Raw genomic sequence first — 18,114 nt, 5'->3', positions numbered from 1 at the left:
GTTGTGTTTCTGTATCAAAATAAAAAATCCCTAATGATCCAACATTATACTTATTAATTTGTCAGGGTTATTCGGTTATTGCAAAGTGGACTAAGTTTAGGGATTATCATAAAAAAATTATAGTCGCAAAATCAGATTCTATGATATTTCGAAAAAGTTGGATATGTTGTATTTCAGGAGCAAGGAAAGTTCTGTCTAATAAATGATCCTAAATAATCTTCAAGAGCAATTTTTGCTCGAACATCAAACTGTTACCTTTACTGTTACCGTTACGTATTTTCATTGAAAATTACACACGTATTACATTTTATTTTCACTTAAAAAAATGTAGAGTTCTTACAATTTCATGTAATCATATTCCAGAGATTCTTTTTGAATTAATTAATTTATTTTTTACTTTGTTAGAACTTGTTTGTTTTACCATTGATGGTCCAAGGTGACCATGTGTTGCACCATCATTTCCTCAATAGTTTTTCTTAACCAAAAATGGAAACAAGGTCCTTTAATACCGGGGGACTATTAATGATTGAAGCAAATTTTTGAGTTGGCAGTTCTGAATTATTGGCAGCAATGTTAGACAATGGTCAATTTTGACATGAGCGCGCCTAAAAATTAATGAGAAGATGGCAGCTACAGAATTGACGCCCAAAATTTCAGTTTTATATCAGGTATGCCATTATAAAATTTTAAATATGTCGCCAACCTGACAAAAAAATCGCAAACATTAATAGCCTCGAAACGGAAGTCGCGAATGGGGGTTCCGGAGAAGTCTGGAAGCGGTGACGTAGGGTTTCGGGAAGGACCGCGGGCTGTTTAAATAGAATCCACCTTTGGGAAACGGATTCATTGAGCTAGTTGAATCAAGAGCGTCCAGTGAAATTCGCCGGAATCATTTCTGCACATAATCGTTGCAATAGTTAGTCGTGTAAAATCGAGTTATTAAGAAATAAATTGTTGAGTTTAATCTACGCCGATTTTATTCGCCCGCTCAACGTAACAGTATTATTGATGGAGAGGAATGCTGTGTTATTCCAAAATAAAAATCCACCAATACCGCAATTTCCTCGAAAATACAACTGGCAACGTTGCCAATATTCCTTCCTGTTTTCATTTTCGTTGCCAGTTTATTTCTATTTTTAAACTTCAGACTGACAATTTGTCACAAGAAATTGTCAAACTTGTAATACCATTCTTAGAATAATGAAATCATTACGCAATATACGTTTTTTTTTAATGAATTCAACAAGTAGTGGATTTTTGATTTTGTAATAAATTATACCTACACATCAGTATTTTTTATCGTTTATTTTCTAACAGTTTTCTAGCTGGTTAAGACTGCTAACATTTAAAAAAATCAGAACTACTTTGGATGAATAAAGCTTAGTCTGAAACGTTATCAACACAAATAGGGCGATATTAAATGGGGCAAACAGAAACTGACAGAACGTACTTTAAACACTGTCACTGTAGTGTCAAAATTTTAGTGGTGTAAAAACGGCTTGTAAATATCCGCCCGGAAAACTTAAGTTAAAAAATTGTTTTCTTTCTTTTATTTCTTAAAATTTAACACTTTCAGTTTAAATTATAAAAAGGACGTAAAATTTATAACCATAAGCAGGTCCACGAAGGCGTCATGGTCAGTGGCGGCGTAAAGGGGGGGCGGTCGGGGCGGTTCGCCCCAGATACCAAGCACCAAGGGGTGACGACGACAACTCACTCGCACAGCCAGAGAGTACTTACAGAAGAATCACTCTGCAAAAACAGACTCAATTTTTCGTACTCTAGGGGTCATGAATGGTCGAGAAAATGTAAAAGTAGAGAGTCACCCGACGGACTTTATTACCATTCTTCCTAATATTTTGCCGTCTTTTCATAACAAGAAACTTAAAACATGGTTAAATGGTTTATGCAAGGAAATATGGGTTTCGCAATTATGGGGCGGAGCCTAATTGCAAAATTGATATTTCCTTATACAAATTTTCCTTTTTAAACATGTTTTAAGTTTCATGTTGTGAAAAGAAGTCTACACATATTAAAACAAAAAGGCAAAATGTAAATGGTGATGGGTTGGTCCGACACTAACCACGAAATATTTGAAGTTCGAATTTTCACAACAACAACTGTAATTCGAATCAATTCGAGTTTTTGTAAGTTAAAATTGGTCAAAATGTCTTGTGAAGAAGTTAGTGAAGTCCTTACGCCTCCCGAAATACGGGAAATTTTAATTTGACATTTGCCACTGACATTCACCTGACATTTCTCGTCATGGCTACCAATATTACCGATCTAAATTACACCAGATCTATTTCAGAACCCCTTTCCGTTATTAACGAACCGCTTTGACGTCATTTGGGTGCTTTAATAGCTCTATTAGAAAATCAAAAAACGTGCGCGGTAGAAAAAATATGTTTTTAATTTCTCGTTGAGAAATAAGGATTTTGCTCACGACGAATAAAAAAAAATCATCACAATTGAGATAGGGGCTAGATTTTGCCTTTTTTTTCTTAGTATGTGTAGACTTATAACACAGTATTGTGTGGAATACGATGCCAAGTTTTTTCAAATTTATTCTAATTTTAGATTTTCTTATTACTGTTGCATTCTCATTATTATTAAAAATGTTAATGACTGCGCCCGTCGCCCAGAAGTTACGACACGTCAATAAAATTTTAATGCAACTACATAATAAATAAAGTTTTTTAAAAATCAGACAGATTAATGAATGCTCCATTATAAATTAAGCTATAAAGTGACTAATTATGGTTAGAACTACCACATTACAGAAGTACCTGCGGATACGTTTTTTCACAGAGTGAAAAACTTGTCTTGTAATGAAATACATCTAATCAGTTTTTAATTATTTTCTAGCATCTACTTATTTTTATTTTACTTATTAGCTTAATACAATTCATTCCACCAATTTTCGAATTAGAGCTGATATTTTATATTTTTTTAAAACATCATACCTCATTTTTACAGAGGAACAAAGACTGTTTTTTAGGTATTTAACAATAATCTGTTTCCTTTATGTAGAATTTTGGAATTCGAAAACACAAGAAATCTTAATAGTATAAAAAACTAACGGGGAGATTCTGGAAACTCCGATAAGTTGCAAATCGCTATCGAAACTGCAAATACAATGCAACAACAATACATGTTGCTATGGTTTTGAATTTGCAGATCCTTGCAAGGCCTTGTCGAGTTTCGAGAATCTCCCCCTAAGTATATTTCAGCAGGATGGTGGTCCGCCTCATTATGCATCCTATTTCTTAGCTAACAGTTTGTAATTTAGATGTAAATAGGTTTAAATTTTGAGCATATTTAGACTTTACTATTCTTCGATAGGTCCAATAAGTGTGATATCAAAAAAACCTATAGAAATTAATGTGACATTCGCCATATTTATCTTGTTCTTGTCATATGACAGTAATATTACTAATATCCCCTTTTATCCATATCACATAATCAATATATTACTGATGGCTGCGCTGTCCATTACACATATACCTATTATTTACCAGAGAGAGGAAAACAGAGACATGTTACCATTATTTTTTCTTGTACAAATTAATGTAAAATGATTGTAATGCACTCTAGATAAAACACGGTTTTTCCAGGAAATAATAAAGCAACTCTGTTTTAATATAAATAACGGATTTTATTGTCGTGTTTCATAGTTGTCCTGCGGCATTTTTATTGAATAATTATGAAGTATGTCGATTTTTCTAAGAAACGTAGTCTGATCCCACAGATAAACAGTAAATATAAATAAAAGTTTAATGCCATCCATGTCATTAGTCTATTTGCATAAATTTAAATCCATTAAAATAATAATTACAAAAAATTGAAAAATTGCGCGTAACTAACTGACGTCAATCGCCACTCTGTCAAAATCTGCTGTCAAATTCGAAACGTCAGAAAATATTTTTATTGTAATTTTCCAGTCTTTTTTCCATGAAAGAGTAATTAACATTGTAAAAACACTGACATTTTTTTAAACCGCAAGTGTTTCAAACCGTAACACTTCTTGTTTTATTATTGTGAAATGCCGACATAACCTAAAAAAGTATAGACACAAATCTGCAAAACAATGTGGCGCAATACACTAAATATAATTTCTAAACTGTCCCATCAGGGTCCGAAGTTATCATTATGTCCCAAAAAGTAAGTACGAACAAATTTTATTTATTTGAGGTTATGACAACAATTTTCAGTGGACCTCAGTCGTTTAGAAATGACCTGACTTGCAACATCAGCACCACTTCGAAATTGGCGATGTTCGTGCAAACTCAAGACACCCCAAATCCAAACAGCTTGAAATTTTTACCAGGCGTCAAAGTTTTGGAACCCGGACAAACCATAGATTTTCCCACTGGGCAAGCAGCGTTTTGTTCGCCCCTAGGAAAGCAGCTTTTTCGAATTGAAGGCGTGAAGAGCGTCTTCTTGGGGCCCGATTTTATTACAATCACAAAAATCGACGATGAAGTGGAATGGAAGGTAATCAAACCTGAGATTTTTGCCACCATTATGGATTTCTTTGCTAGTGGATTGCCAGTGCTTTCTGATGTGACGCCCAATGCAGACACGCGTAAGTGTTGTAGTTGTGATATTAAAATTTCTAATAGATGTCTCCAACAGAAATAAATGACGACGATAGTGAGATTGTTCAAATGATTAAAGAATTGTTGGATACGCGAATACGACCTACGGTACAAGAAGATGGAGGTATTTGGTTTTAATTAAGGGTGAAAGTGTCACTACTAATTTGTTATTTTAAGGTGATATAGTTTTCATAGGGTATGATGATGGAATTGTTAAACTCAAATTACAAGGTGCATGCACTAGTTGTCCAAGTTCTATTGTTACTTTGAAGAATGGGGTCCAGAATATGTTACAGTTTTATATCCCCGAGATCCTGGGGGTTGAACAGGTTCAAGATCAAGTAGATCTAGTTGCTGAGCAACATTTGCGAAAATTCGAGGCTAGATTAAAGAATGAGAATAAGGAATAATTTAAAGTGTAGTCTAAAATTGTAAATATTTATTATATTAGTGATATTAAATTTGTTAAGTTGCCATTTTGGATTATTTGCAACAAAGTAGGCTTTGACAAAGTTTTTGACATTTAATTTTTCTGTCAGAGCCACAATGACAAAGTTTTCAATCTCCCAAGATTACAGTCCTACTTTACAAAAATATAAATTAGTGTTCTTGGGGGAGCAAAGTGTTGGTAAAACTTCTATTATTACAAAGTTTATGTACGATAGTTTTGATACATCTTACCAAGCAACTGTAGGAATAGATTTCTTATCAAAAACTATGTACTTGACGGATAAAACTGTACGTTTACAATTATGGGACACGGCTGGACAAGAGCGCTTTCGCTCTTTAATTCCGGCATACATTAGAGATTCTTCAGTTGCTGTAGTTGTATATGACATCACAAATGAAGAATCTTTTCATCAAACAACAAAGTGGATAAATGACGTACGAAGCGAACGAGGAGACGCCGTTATAGTATTTCTTGTAGGAAACAAAGTTGATTTAAGTGAATTACGACAAGTATCACATCAAGATGGTGAAGAAAAAGCCAGAGAATTAAACGTTAATTTTGTTGAAACTAGCGCAAAAGTAGGTTTAAATATTAAGTTATTATTCAAGAAAATTACTGAAACGTTAGTGGTTAGTGATGAGCCGAAAAATGATTTTGGTGACATGCAAGAAATTACTCTAGAAAAAAATTTGTACCCCCTCGAGAAAACCTGTGCTTGTTAATTAACATAAGTTGAACTTTGTATAAGAAAACATGTATTTACAGTAAATTGGTTACAATCTAAATTAAATTACAAAAATCAGAACTTATGCATTCACTAAACAATTATATTTTACTTCATCTGTGATGAGTAAATGGCATTAGACTCCTTTCCTCCACTTTTCGGCTGTGGTGAACTCAGTCATTGGCTTTCCACTTATCCCACACGTGCCTATCCCAACTCGTCCATTAACGGAATCCGGAGACGCGAAAATACTCTTAGTTTTAAGCCCGCTCTTTTTAGTTTTCGCGGCTTTGTTAGTAAACGCCAACCACTTATTCTTCTCAGTCTCCCTCTCTTCTTCCAACTCTTTGAATCTCTGTTGCTTCTTCAGCTTCTTTTTCTTCAAGTATTCGCGGTTATTCATCATCTTAATACGCTTTAGTCTTTCAGCTTCAGTTAAGACACGTTTCGCCCCTGTGAATTCTTTAAGTTCGGCTAAGGTAGTAACCCCGCGATTTTTATAAGCTTCGAATGTCACATTTACCTGTCCATCCGGAAGGATAGCGTCGATTCGGGCTTCGTAATATTGTCCATTGTCACTCCACTTGGCGAGACAAATGTCGCCAATCCGCCACATTTTTTTCGATTTGTTTCTCGCGACAAACTGCTCGACTGCAAGGAGGGACTTTGTGATTTCATCTTCTTCGGCTACCCCAACGGGCTCTGTGTACTCAGGCTGATTTGCGGCTTCTTCGGCTTTGTTTTTTAAGTCTAGGGAGAGCTCGATGACTTCGTCGAGATCGACTTTTAGCTTTTGAAGTTCCTTGTTGTCAGGGTCACTCAACAGGGCTGCTTCAACTTGTTGCAGTTGCAAACGGTAATTTTGCAATTCGTCCATTTTCGGTTAAACAAACGTACACAATAAACTTATCACGCCTGGTAATTCAAACTTACCAAAAGCTAGCCGTTTTTATTTGTTATTAATTACGACTGTTTCACGTCAACACTTCAACAGCTTCTGGTACGTCACGGCCATTTGCAATTTCGTTGGTAAGATAATTAGTGGGAGCAGTGTTGCCGTTTTGGGGTAATAAAAGCACTAAATACTAAGTACGAAATTTGAACACGACAACACAACTATTATTATATGTACTACAAAACTTTTGTAGTTACAAAACACAAACGAAATTAACGTGACATGAAACATAAAAATTAATAATAACTTTGATGCTCAGCTTCTGCCGTATTTATACAGGTTGTAGAAGAAAAGTTGATTGAGTTATCATTAGAAAGCGCAAAGTATTATCCGTTCACGATCTTTATATAGTAGGGTTGGCCATGAAAATCTAGTGAGTTTCTTGGTATTCGATGCAGAAGAATAAAAATTCCCTGAACTTATAAAAAATAAATTTAAACAGAATAATTTGAAAAATAGTATTTTCCGACGATCGTTTATTAATGTGAAAATTACGAACAAATTTGGTGTTCAAAATTGATCAATAATGAGTCTCATTATTCAACGATTAAACTAAAGTCGACAGAAATGTCAGTGTATTGTTGGTTGCATACCAATCTAATAAAGTTTGTTATTTCAGTTTCAAAGTTTTTTAAAATTAACGCGATATTTAAAAGTTGAATCAACAGGGTGTTTTTTTAATCAAAAATGTATTATGAAACAAATTTCAATAAAATAAACTCGACAGAAATGTCAAAGCATTGTTGGTTGCATAAGAAATGTTAAAAATATGATTCAAATTGCTGTTTTCGAAAATTACGATCGTCGAAAAAATATTGTAATCAACACGTGGGGTAATGGCGATTAACGATCTCGCCTATTTTTAATTCCACTCGCTCCCTTCGCTCGATCGTTAATCGCTGTTATTACCCAACTAGTTGAATAAATATAATCGACTATTTAATTACTATTTTGGTAGGGGAAATGTGCCTGAGTTGGCATACATTTTTTTGAATGGCTTTATTGTGCCTTTAAAGTTTTTATTTTCTCCATGATTTACGTCAATCATTGCTAAATAGTCATTATTATATACGGATAATTGAAATTTGCAAACAAAAAACATTTTTATCATTTATTAATTTTTTAAAAAAAGTGACAACACCATTAATTATGGAACTTGAAGTGATGCTCTTTGCAGAACCAGCTTCATTTGTTATACTTTCAAGATCTGAATTTAGAAGACTGCTACAAGAAATATCGGTTTGTTCTTCTCTTTGTCCTTCGAAGTCAGGCTCTTTTTTATTAAACAAAACAAAATGTAATGTGATGAAAAAAACTTTCGTACCTGTATTTTGGAAGAATGTTAATATTTTTTTTTTATTTTACGGGTGGTCACTATAACAGCTCACAGTCTTGAACTCGCATTGCAACCTAATAAATTTCTGGCGTGTTTTTTAAACAGCAATTGAAAAAATTGGTCGAAGGTTATTTCGACAGAACTTCCCTCGCTTCTGAAATACAATAAAACAAATCCAGCTTTTTCGAAAAATTATAAAATTTGATTATGCGAATTTAATTTTTTTATGAGGATCCTTATAATTTAAAATAAAGATATGTATGTAACGTTAAAGTAAATGTAAAGAAGCGTGCTGGGCGTACGTTCCAAATGAATTTTCCTTTAACAAAATTTTGTAATGACGTTATCAACATTTTTGCAAAGACACGTATATCACTTTGGATATGCGCAGTATAATACTAATGATAACAATATTGTATTCCCAAATTTTCGGGAAAACGGAATGAGCCGTTCTCGATTTAATAAAAAAAAATAAATTGACTTTTTCATTAATTTTTATGAGTGACCCAGTATAAGAAATTTGAAAACTTATAGGTATATAGGGTCAAATAACCTTAAAGTATTTAAAAGGTGCTCTATTATGTGGGCCATAAATTACAGCTGACCGCCTGAGCTAATATTTTGGCTTGTCTAACTTACTAAAATTTGCCCCAAATGCATTGAAGTTTTTTTACAAAAACTAAAAGAAGTAAAATTTTAGAAGAAAACGAAAAATTGCGCCCAAAGTAGAAAACAATTCTCTATAACCTCGAAAATATTTTTTAAAAGCACACCGAGTTACAGTTTTCGTTGAAAATCAGCTCTTGTTTTACGCACTTTATTTTTTATTTTAAAAACTGCTACGTTTTTTTAAAAATACAAAATTCTTTCTTAAACATTTTAATGTTATGAGCACGTACATGTATCGCCCTGCTCTCCAATTGTTAAAATGAAAGCGCAAAATGGGTCGGCGTTTTGCCTTATTTTGGCACACATCCACCACATAATAAATATCAAGACTTATACATATATGCAAAATATAACGGATATGCAAGTTTCATAAAATCCGCTCTCTACTTATCATCTGTTTTTGACGAAAGAGCAATAAATCTCGGCTAGTTTATGACCCTCCGCCTAAAAATGGATTCAGGTAGATTTATGTTGCCGAAGGTATAAAGCTGAGAGGGGGTGAGGAAGCAAGGGAAATAACATATCCACAGATGTACTACCACGACCGAAAAAATGGAAACGCCGTTTGTTTTATTTTGTGAAAATGTCTTTCTGGTGTCATAAAATCATACTGTTTATTCAAAAATTAAAAAACCACCACCTATAGAATTAAGTTGGTACAAAGAAAACGCGTCTAGGGCTTATTTTTACACGGGCAAGTTGGTAGTACAAAAAAACCTCAAATTTGAAATTTAATGACAAAAGTGTCAAATTAAAATAAACAAAAACAACGTGTTTTTGTATGAAAACCATCGAAGAGGTTATATATTACTTATTCAATATCTTTGAAAACCATAGTCATCTTAACCTTATTTTTTTGACAGCACATCTTGGCGCCAAAAATCTCGCTAGACGCCGTTGTCGGTTGAGTGGTCTTTTAATTTTTGAACAGATAATAATCGTCGCAACAATTTAGCTAAAAAAATGTTCAAGTTCAAACAGATAATTTACATTGCTACAATTCTTCGTCACTAGTTTCATCATTCACATGTATAATTAGTTCTAGGACTACAATTATAAATAAATATTCCGTTGGTTAATAGCGTGCCCATATAATTTAGTCAACTATTCGATGTTATATTTGAAATTACATCCCTAATTACAATTATTGTACTACTGCTGAATTTCGGTATCATATTTTTACCAATGATGCATTATTATACGACGCAAGATATTTGCAAATGACTCCAGTTATGGGAATTGCAGCTGTAAAATTTCCAACCACTTCCGAATGTGCACCCAGCATAAAACTGTCAATCAAGATTACTCGTCACCCTTAACTTTCCAGGACCGTATTTGTTTCAATACGTGAACAGGCAGATTGTTAACCGGACCGCTTTCAAGGAATTTAATCTTAAAATTTACCTAAGGATACATGAAAGTGTGGTTCTTAAAACTTTTTAAATCTTTGCAAATACATATTTCCTAGAAAAATCCCAATAAAAATTAACTCTACCATGATTTATATATGAACGCTCCAAAATTTGAAGTCCGGCTCTGGCTGAAGTCGTACCTCCGTTGGGAAGGGTTCGTAATGGTTTTATTGCAGGTTGCGGTCCAAAGTACCATTGATTAAATACATATAGATAGACCCATGCTATTGTTTGGAGCGAACAGGCCAACGGCCGGCGAACAAGAGATGGCGCACCAACAGTCGGCCGTCAAACGCCGGCGAAAAGCTTGGACACCAATCGCGCGCGTAGATAACCCAAATCACAGCAACAATACATTTAATAAAGCTACCACTCGACAGAGGGCGACGAAAACAATGTGTAAAAATCTCTTAGTAACCATTTATATAATTTGCAACGTTGCCAGATGAGCCTAGCACAACTTTGCCGTTATTTCTAGTCGATTAGATTTTATTTCGTTTAAAAGTTTCTGGTGAATAAATGGAATTATTATAATGAATAAACAATACAAACAAATTATTACTTGTTATTTTAAATACTTGTTAGTGTTGATGAAAACATAAATGGTAATTAAAGTTATTCTAAATACGGTCCGGTCCGGTAGCTCAAATTTTACAGTACGAGTGATATGTTACAGGACGAGTAGGTAGCCGAGTCTTTAATTTCGAAACGAGTACTGCGAAAAGAGTTACCGGACGTATGTTGTTATCTATTTTATTTCATACTGTCAACATACTTTTTTATTCGATAAAATTATTATTATTTTGAGAAAAAATCCAAATCGAGTCACTTTTTCTGACATCGTTAGCAACCGCTCTTTGGTAAATGTTTTAATTTGTTTATTCGTGCAAATCAGCATCATATGTTTAAACACATAGTACTTATAACACTTTACAGGACTTATTGTTTTGTATAATCCGACTCGATGGACGAATGTTTTGTGCAATCCGTCTCGAAGGACCAATGTTTGTGCAACTCGGCTCGTCCTACCAGTATTTTTTGTAATCTGGTTGATACGACAATGTGATACCGAATTGCACTTTGATATTGCTCCAAGGACCTTTGTTTTCTTGCGTGCGAGATAATAGACAGCGTTCGGTTTCGATGTTTAATACAGGACGGTTACAGAAGTACTAAATTTACATTTGTATTTACAATAACAGGTAAAGCAAAAGAGACCCAAAAGGGTCAGTGGCCGCTTCCGGAAATGGAAAACTTGTCCTTTTTGGCCACGGAGGTAGAAGAGTGTCTCTTCTACCTCCGTGTTTTTGGCTCAATTTTATCGGACTTGTCCGTTTTTTTGATTTTACCGGAATAGTTCGATCCAGTAAAACGTCAAACTTGACATAGTATGAAGTAAAATAAATAAATTTTATGATGTAAATACAATTAAGTGTATCGATAATTCGCTACTGAAAATTTATTGAAATATAATTTGTGTTAAAAAAAGATTTTTGTGGTTTTATGGTTTATTAAATGTAATTAAAATAAATAATATCAAGAACTTGTATTATATATCAAAAACATTCATTGTAAATAAGAAAATTATGTAAATAAACCATAAAACCATACAAAATTTTCCTGCGACCTCTATTCAAAATCCCAGTTTACCAATAGGAATTAAGGCACAAAGATGTTTCACTGAATTTAATACCAATTTTTCAAGAAAAGTATGCTTATAAGCCTATAAGCGTCTAATGGATTAAAACAACAAATAATAATCACAATTTATTTGTTTTATGTGTTCATTACAATAATCCCATTTATTTACCAGAAACTTCTAAATGAAATAATATCTGGTTGACGAGAAATATCCGCAAATTTGTGTTAGGCTCATCTGGCAACGTTTTCGGTAGGTAGGTATCAATGGAACTAAAAGATTTGGTAATTTTCTTGGAAGAGTTTGTTTCTTCAATGAAAATTTATGGTTTTTAATTCTTCGGCCGCTTGAAAGTCTCGCCATGTGAAAATAGATTATTTGATAACCTGTTTCGTAATAATTGTAAATACGAACAAAAGCATATTTGCATATTCTAAACAACTGGCCATATCGATTCCAAACTTGTACAGATATGTTTTTTATTGTTTCTGTTTTCAATGAAATAAATTTTATTTGCAAAATACTTAATGTCTAACGACATATCACGCATACATACTACCCCATTTACTATATTTTCAATCTGTGCATTTTTCGCTTCATTCGTAGGAGCCAAGTAAGAAGTATCAGTGAGACCGGCGGTCTTTCAAAAGCTCGTAAATGAAAAGATTTAGTAAAGTTTCCTAGAACAGTCTGTCTCTTCATAAAAAAATGTAGACATTTTTACTATGAAATATTGGTACAATACGCTATATTCCACTGTTTGTTTTCTTTGAGATACGACTAGTTCTTGTGCCGAAGTGAAACACCAAAAAGTCTAAAGTCCGGAAATCAGAGTGAATTTTAAAACACATAAAACGACTTCTTTATTTATTTAAATATTATCCTGTAACGTCCTGTGACGTGGAATGGAGTTTCTTAATGTACAAAAGTATGTTAGATAATAACCGAAAAATTTTCTTGATTAAAACTAAAGGAAACACAATTATTACTTGGAATAAAAATAAAGAATATCAAGAACTTGTGCTATGTATTAAAAATATTTAATTTCAAATAAGTAAATTATGTTAATAAACCATAAAATCACAAAAATCTTTTTTTAACACAAATTATATTTCAATAAATTTTCAGTAGTGAATTATCGATATACTTAATTGTATTTACATCATAATAGTTATTTATTATATAAGCGGTTAAAGTGAATGTTTAATGAGCGGCCAGTTTAAGACCACGAGTTACACATTCATTTTAACCGCGAGTGTAATACAAACTTTTATTCAATTTTGACAACCCCAAGTCCCAAATTGTGAAAAAATTGGTGATTCAAAGTTCACATTCGAGAAACGTCAGAATTGACAGCGACCAAATAAAAGTTTTATATGCGTAGAATTTAGGTTACAATATCAGGTGTGTGTGTGTAGTATGTGACTCTGGCGACGGTGTTTGTTTATTTTAAACAAACTAAAATTATCGAAAAATTGCAAAATCATGCAAGATTCCAACGGCAAAACTTGCTCCCAAAAAAGAGCAAATCAGAAAGTGTATCAAAAGTTCCTTAGATGGAAAGAGCAGCAAGACATTGGAGAAATTACAGAAATGGTAACCATGGTTTTAAAACAGCAAAATAAAAATTTTTTTTCACTAGCAGCCATGACGCATGCAAATGTCGACTCATCATAAATAATTTACTTATTTGAAATTAAATATTTTTAATACATAGCACAAGTTCTTGATATTCTTTATTTTTATTCCAAGTAATAATTGTGTTTCCTTTAGTTTTAATCAAGAAAATTTTTCGGTTATTATCTAACATACTTTTGTACATTAAGAAACTCCATTCCACGTCACAGGACGTTACAGGATAATATTTAAATAAATAAAGAAGTCGTTTTATGTGTTTTAAAATTCACTCTGATTTCCGGACTTTAGACTTTTTGGTGTTTCACTTCGGAACAAGAACTAGTCGTATCTCAAAGAAAACAAACAGTGGAATATAGCGTATTGTACCAATATTTCATAGTAAAAATGTCTACATTTTTTTATGAAGAGACAGACTGTTCTAGGAAACTTTACTAAATCTTTTCATTTACGAGCTTTTGAAAGACCGCCGGTCTCACTGATACTTCTTACTTGGCTCCTACGAATGAAGCGAAAAATGCACAGATTGAAAATATAGTAAATGGGGTAGTATGTATGCGTGATATGTCGTTAGACATTAAGTATTTTGCAAATAAAATTTATTTCATTGAAAACAGAAACAATAAAAAACATATCTGTACAAGTTTGGAATCGATATGGCCAGTTGTTTAGAATATGCAAATATGCTTTTGTTCGTATTTACAATTATTACGAAACAGGTTATCAAATAATCTATTTTCACATGGCGAGACTTTCAAGCGGCCGAAGAATTAAAAACCATAAATTTTCATTGAAGAAACAAACTCTTCCAAGAAAATTACCAAATCTTTTAGTTCCATTGATACCTACCTACCGAAAACGTTGCCAGATGAGCCTAACACAAATTTGCGGATATTTCTCGTCAACCAGATATTATTTCATTTAGAAGTTTCTGGTAAATAAATGGGATTATTGTAATGAACACATAAAACAAATAAATTGTGATTATTATTTGTTGTTTTAATCCATTAGACGCTTATAGGCTTATAAGCATACTTTTCTTGAAAAATCGGTATTAAATTCAGTGAAACATCTTTGTGCCTTAATTCCTATTGGTAAACTGGGATTTTGAATAGAGGTCGCAGGAAAATTTTGTATGGTTTTATGGTTTATTTACATAATTTTCTTATTTACAATGAATGTTTTTGATATATAATACAAGTTCTTGATATTATTTATTTTAATTACATTTAATAAACCATAAAACCACAAAAATCTTTTTTTAACACAAATTATATTTCAATAAATTTTCAGTAGCGAATTATCGATACACTTAATTGTATTTACATCATAAAATTTATTTATTTTACTTCATACTATGTCAAGTTTGACGTTTTACTGGATCGAACTATTCCGGTAAAATCAAAAAAACGGACAAGTCCGATAAAATTGAGCCAAAAACACGGAGGTAGAAGAGACACTCTTCTACCTCCGTGGCCAAAAAGGACAAGTTTTCCATTTCCGGAAGCGGCCACTGACCCTTTTGGGTCTCTTTTGCTTTACCTGTTATTGTAAATACAAATGTAAATTTAGTATTTCTGTAACCGTCCTGTATTAAACATCGAAACCGAACGCTGTCTATTATCTCGCACGCAATAAAACAAAAGTCATTGGAGCAATATCAAAGTACAATTCGGTATCACTTTGTCGTATCAACCAGATTACAAAAAATACTGGTAGGACGAGCCGAGTTGCACAAACATTGGTCCTTCGAGACGGATTGCACAAAACATTCGTCCATCGAGTCGGATTATACAAAACAATAAGTCCTGTAAAGTGTTATAAGTACTATGTGTTTAAACATATGATGCTGATTTGCACGAATAAACAAATTAAAACATTTACCAAAGAGCGGTTGCTAACGATGTCAGAAAAAGTGACTCGATTTGGATTTTTTCTCAAAATAATAATAATTTAATCGAATAAAAAAGTATGTTGACAGTATGAAATAAAATAGATAACAACATACGTCCGGTAACTCTTTTCGCAGTACTCGTTTCGAAATTAAAGACTCGGCTACCTACTCGTCCTGTAACATATCACTCGTACTGTAAAATTTGAGCTACCGGACCGGACCGTATTTAGAATAACTTTAATTACCATTTATGTTTTCATCAACACTAACAAGTATTTAAAATAACAAGTAATAATTTGTTTGTATTGTTTATTCATTATAATAATTCCATTTATTCACCAGAAACTTTTAAACGAAATAAAATCTAATCGACTAGAAATAACGGCAAAGTTGTGCTAGGCTCATCTGGCAACGTTGCAAATTATATAAATGGTTACTAAGAGATTTTTACACATTGTTTTCGTCGCCCTCTGTCGAGTGGTAGCTTTATTAAATGTATTGTTGCTGTGATTTGGGTTATCTACGCGCGCGATTGGTGTCCAAGCTTTTCGCCGGCGTTTGACGGCCGACTGTTGGTGCGCCATCTCTTGTTCGCCGGCCGTTGGCCTGTTCGCTCCAAACAATAGCATGGGTCTATCTATATGTATTTAATCAATGAAAGTACTAAAGACCGCTCACAAAATAATTGACGGCGTTTGCAATTATCTTTCGCAGTACTTTAATACACTATGCACAATGGATAATAATATTTTCTTTGCAAGGAAATATTTTAACTTCATATTTGTAAAGCTTATTATTATTTCGTTAGATCTTTGGTTGCAGATGGTCAAAAATTCGGATCAACCTTTCAAGCTTTTTAGCTAATAGCTGACTTAAACACATTAAGAAAACCTAGGGGGGTGGACACCCTCATAAAATTATTATTACATTATGAGGAATTTAAAACTTTAAAATGACGGGCTCTATCAATTACCTGTTATGGATTTTAGTGGACCAAAAAAATGGCTAAAGTTTGTTTGAACACAAATTTCAACTAAATTTATTATTAAGATATTTTATCTCCGTAGAGCGCAATGGATTTTTTTCATACGATTTGTACTAATTTGCTTTTTTTAACAATTCAAAATTGATCTATAAAGAATGAAGAGCAGATCATTTCTAGTTATACATCTTTAAAGCTAATCTTCATTATTCTCAAACTACCTTATTCACTTCATTTTAGACTAAGTACGTTGCCAACCAATGACTGCGACGGACTGTACCTGCACATCCCTTAACACCCTCATTTTTCTTCTACAACCGCTATAAATACGGTAGGAGCTGAGGTTCGAAGTTATTCTTAGTGATTTCTTTCACGTTTCACGTCGGGTAATTCCCGTTTGCGTTGTTTTTTTGTTGTGTTCAAATTTAGCACCTAAAATTTTGCTAATCTGGTAAGTTACTACACACCAATAAGTATATTAAAGTAACAAGGGATTAAAAAGGTTTTTTTATTTCTGAGGGAACAAAAAACCATTTCATCCTGAGTTACCTTTCATTGCGCAACACTGTTTCTATAAGTTTCTAATGTTAACTTAACGCTTCTCCCTTCAACAAAACCAACATGCAACATTCACAATTTTGTTTCTATTTTAGAAAAATCGAGCATGCCGAAAGTACGCCGAAGCAAAAAATCGCCACCCTCTGGATGGGAACTCATCGAACCAACCCTAGATGAGTTGGAACGAAAAATGAGAGAGGGTAAGTCTCCAAATAATCAGTCGTAGATGCGTTGATACTGATTGTAACGATTTTAGCTGAAATTGAGTCGCATGAAGGCAAGCGAAAAAATGAACCACTGTGGTCAATTTTTAAAATTGCCCACCAGAAATCCAAATATGTTTTCGATCTGTTTTTCAGACGGAAAACGATCAGTCGAGAGCTGTATGATTACTGCCACACTGAAAAGATTGCGGATAAAAATTTGATAGCAAAATTTAAGAGAAAAGGCTATGAAAACTTATGCTGCTTATCCTGTATTCAGTCCAGGGATACGAATTTTGGGACGACCTGTATTTGTAGGGTGCCTAAGGACAAATTAGAAGAGGTGGGATTTATTTAATTTGTGTTAGAAATGTTATACTAACAGTTTTTTTTTCCAGGGTCGAATAGTGGAGTGCGTTCACTGTGGATGCAGGGGATGTTCGGGATAACTGCCCTAATTTTCAACATTGTTTTCCATTTTTGTTTTATTAATAATTGTAAATAGAAATAAATAATATTAAAAAATTAAGACATTGTATTATTTTTACTTCCCGAGCGTAAGCTGAGGAAGTATAGTAATCGAGTCCATCAGACCATCAGCCACTTTTATGTTTTTTTGACGTTTCATGGCCTCTAGAGTACGAAAGGAGTAGTCTCCCGTTTCTGCCTGTCTATCTGGTATCACGTAATCTTCGAAACTACCGGACCGATTGTTAAACGCTAACCAAAATTTGTCTAATCATCCCCACCAAAAACGTGATGCCATATTCTCAAAATTTTTAACAATACATAATTTTAAATTTTATACAATCATGTACCCCTACACTTATAGTTTCGTAGATTAGGTATTTCATTTTAAATTCAGATAGTATCAAGTGGTATTAGTATTTTGGGTTGCGTAAAAATAATTTTCAGAAGTAATTTTCTTGTGACTAACCCAGATTAAATTTTGTACAGGCAAGGAACTTATGTGTTACTGATTTCTTAATCATAACTTGTCTAGTTGTAAATCCGAATATCGATGCAAAATTAGCAAACAGAACCATAATACCCTA

At 33.3% G+C, this 18,114-nt stretch overlaps 4 protein-coding genes across 4 annotated transcripts; 3 read left to right on the top strand and 1 right to left on the bottom strand.

Annotated features, from left to right (window-relative positions):
* Positions 1-3,882: 3,882 nt before the first annotated feature.
* On the top strand, positions 3,883-5,075 carry LOC135131869 (NFU1 iron-sulfur cluster scaffold homolog, mitochondrial-like). The gene is made up of 4 exons (XM_064059718.1): positions 3,883-4,164; positions 4,215-4,588; positions 4,639-4,725; positions 4,779-5,075. The coding sequence occupies exons 1-4, from the start codon at positions 4,091-4,093 to the stop codon at positions 5,009-5,011; spliced, it is 768 nt and encodes a 255-aa protein (XP_063915788.1). The 5' UTR covers positions 3,883-4,090; the 3' UTR covers positions 5,012-5,075.
* A 70-nt stretch (positions 5,076-5,145) lies between these two features.
* On the top strand, positions 5,146-5,842 carry LOC135131871 (ras-related protein Rab6-like). The gene has a single exon (XM_064059720.1). The coding sequence runs from the start codon at positions 5,148-5,150 to the stop codon at positions 5,772-5,774; it is 627 nt and encodes a 208-aa protein (XP_063915790.1). The 5' UTR covers positions 5,146-5,147; the 3' UTR covers positions 5,775-5,842.
* Positions 5,791-6,821, bottom strand: LOC135131870 (survival of motor neuron-related-splicing factor 30). Its single transcript, XM_064059719.1, has one exon. It carries the CDS (start codon positions 6,651-6,653, stop codon positions 5,913-5,915), a length of 741 nt encoding a protein of 246 aa, XP_063915789.1. The 5' UTR covers positions 6,654-6,821; the 3' UTR covers positions 5,791-5,912.
* Positions 6,822-16,668: 9,847 nt separating this feature from the next.
* LOC135133112 (protein BUD31 homolog) lies at positions 16,669-17,508 on the top strand. The gene is made up of 4 exons (XM_064061378.1): positions 16,669-16,749; positions 16,952-17,056; positions 17,113-17,402; positions 17,458-17,508. Exons 2-4 carry the CDS (start codon positions 16,963-16,965, stop codon positions 17,506-17,508), a joined length of 435 nt encoding a protein of 144 aa, XP_063917448.1. The 5' UTR covers positions 16,669-16,749; positions 16,952-16,962.
* Positions 17,509-18,114: the final 606 nt, after the last annotated feature.

Source organism: Zophobas morio, unplaced genomic scaffold (assembly GCF_036711695.1).
Source record: "Zophobas morio isolate AGI-343-1 ecotype UQ-CSIRO unplaced genomic scaffold, CSIRO_AGI_Zmor_V1 ptg000021l, whole genome shotgun sequence".
In the NCBI taxonomy this organism is placed as follows: Eukaryota; Metazoa; Arthropoda; class Insecta; order Coleoptera; family Tenebrionidae; genus Zophobas; species Zophobas morio.
This window is presented reverse-complemented; position numbering and strand designations above follow the sequence as displayed.

Excerpts from the sequence above, each read along its gene's own strand:
- LOC135131869 (XM_064059718.1), top strand. The coding sequence starts at position 4,091 with ATGTGGCGCAATACACTAAATATAATTTCTAAACTGTCCCATCAGGGT. Across the intron at positions 4,589-4,638 it reads GACGCCCAATGCAGACACGC|AAATAAATGACGACGATAGT; the intron begins GTAAGTGTTGTA and ends TGTCTCCAACAG. Across the intron at positions 4,726-4,778 it reads TACGGTACAAGAAGATGGAG|GTGATATAGTTTTCATAGGG; the intron begins GTATTTGGTTTT and ends TGTTATTTTAAG.
- LOC135131871 (XM_064059720.1), top strand. The coding sequence starts at position 5,148 with ATGACAAAGTTTTCAATCTCCCAAGATTACAGTCCTACTTTACAAAAA.
- LOC135131870 (XM_064059719.1), bottom strand. The coding sequence starts at position 6,653 with ATGGACGAATTGCAAAATTACCGTTTGCAACTGCAACAAGTTGAAGCA.
- LOC135133112 (XM_064061378.1), top strand. The coding sequence starts at position 16,963 with ATGCCGAAAGTACGCCGAAGCAAAAAATCGCCACCCTCTGGATGGGAA. Across the intron at positions 17,057-17,112 it reads GGAACGAAAAATGAGAGAGG|CTGAAATTGAGTCGCATGAA; the intron begins GTAAGTCTCCAA and ends TAACGATTTTAG. Across the intron at positions 17,403-17,457 it reads CTAAGGACAAATTAGAAGAG|GGTCGAATAGTGGAGTGCGT; the intron begins GTGGGATTTATT and ends TTTTTTTTCCAG.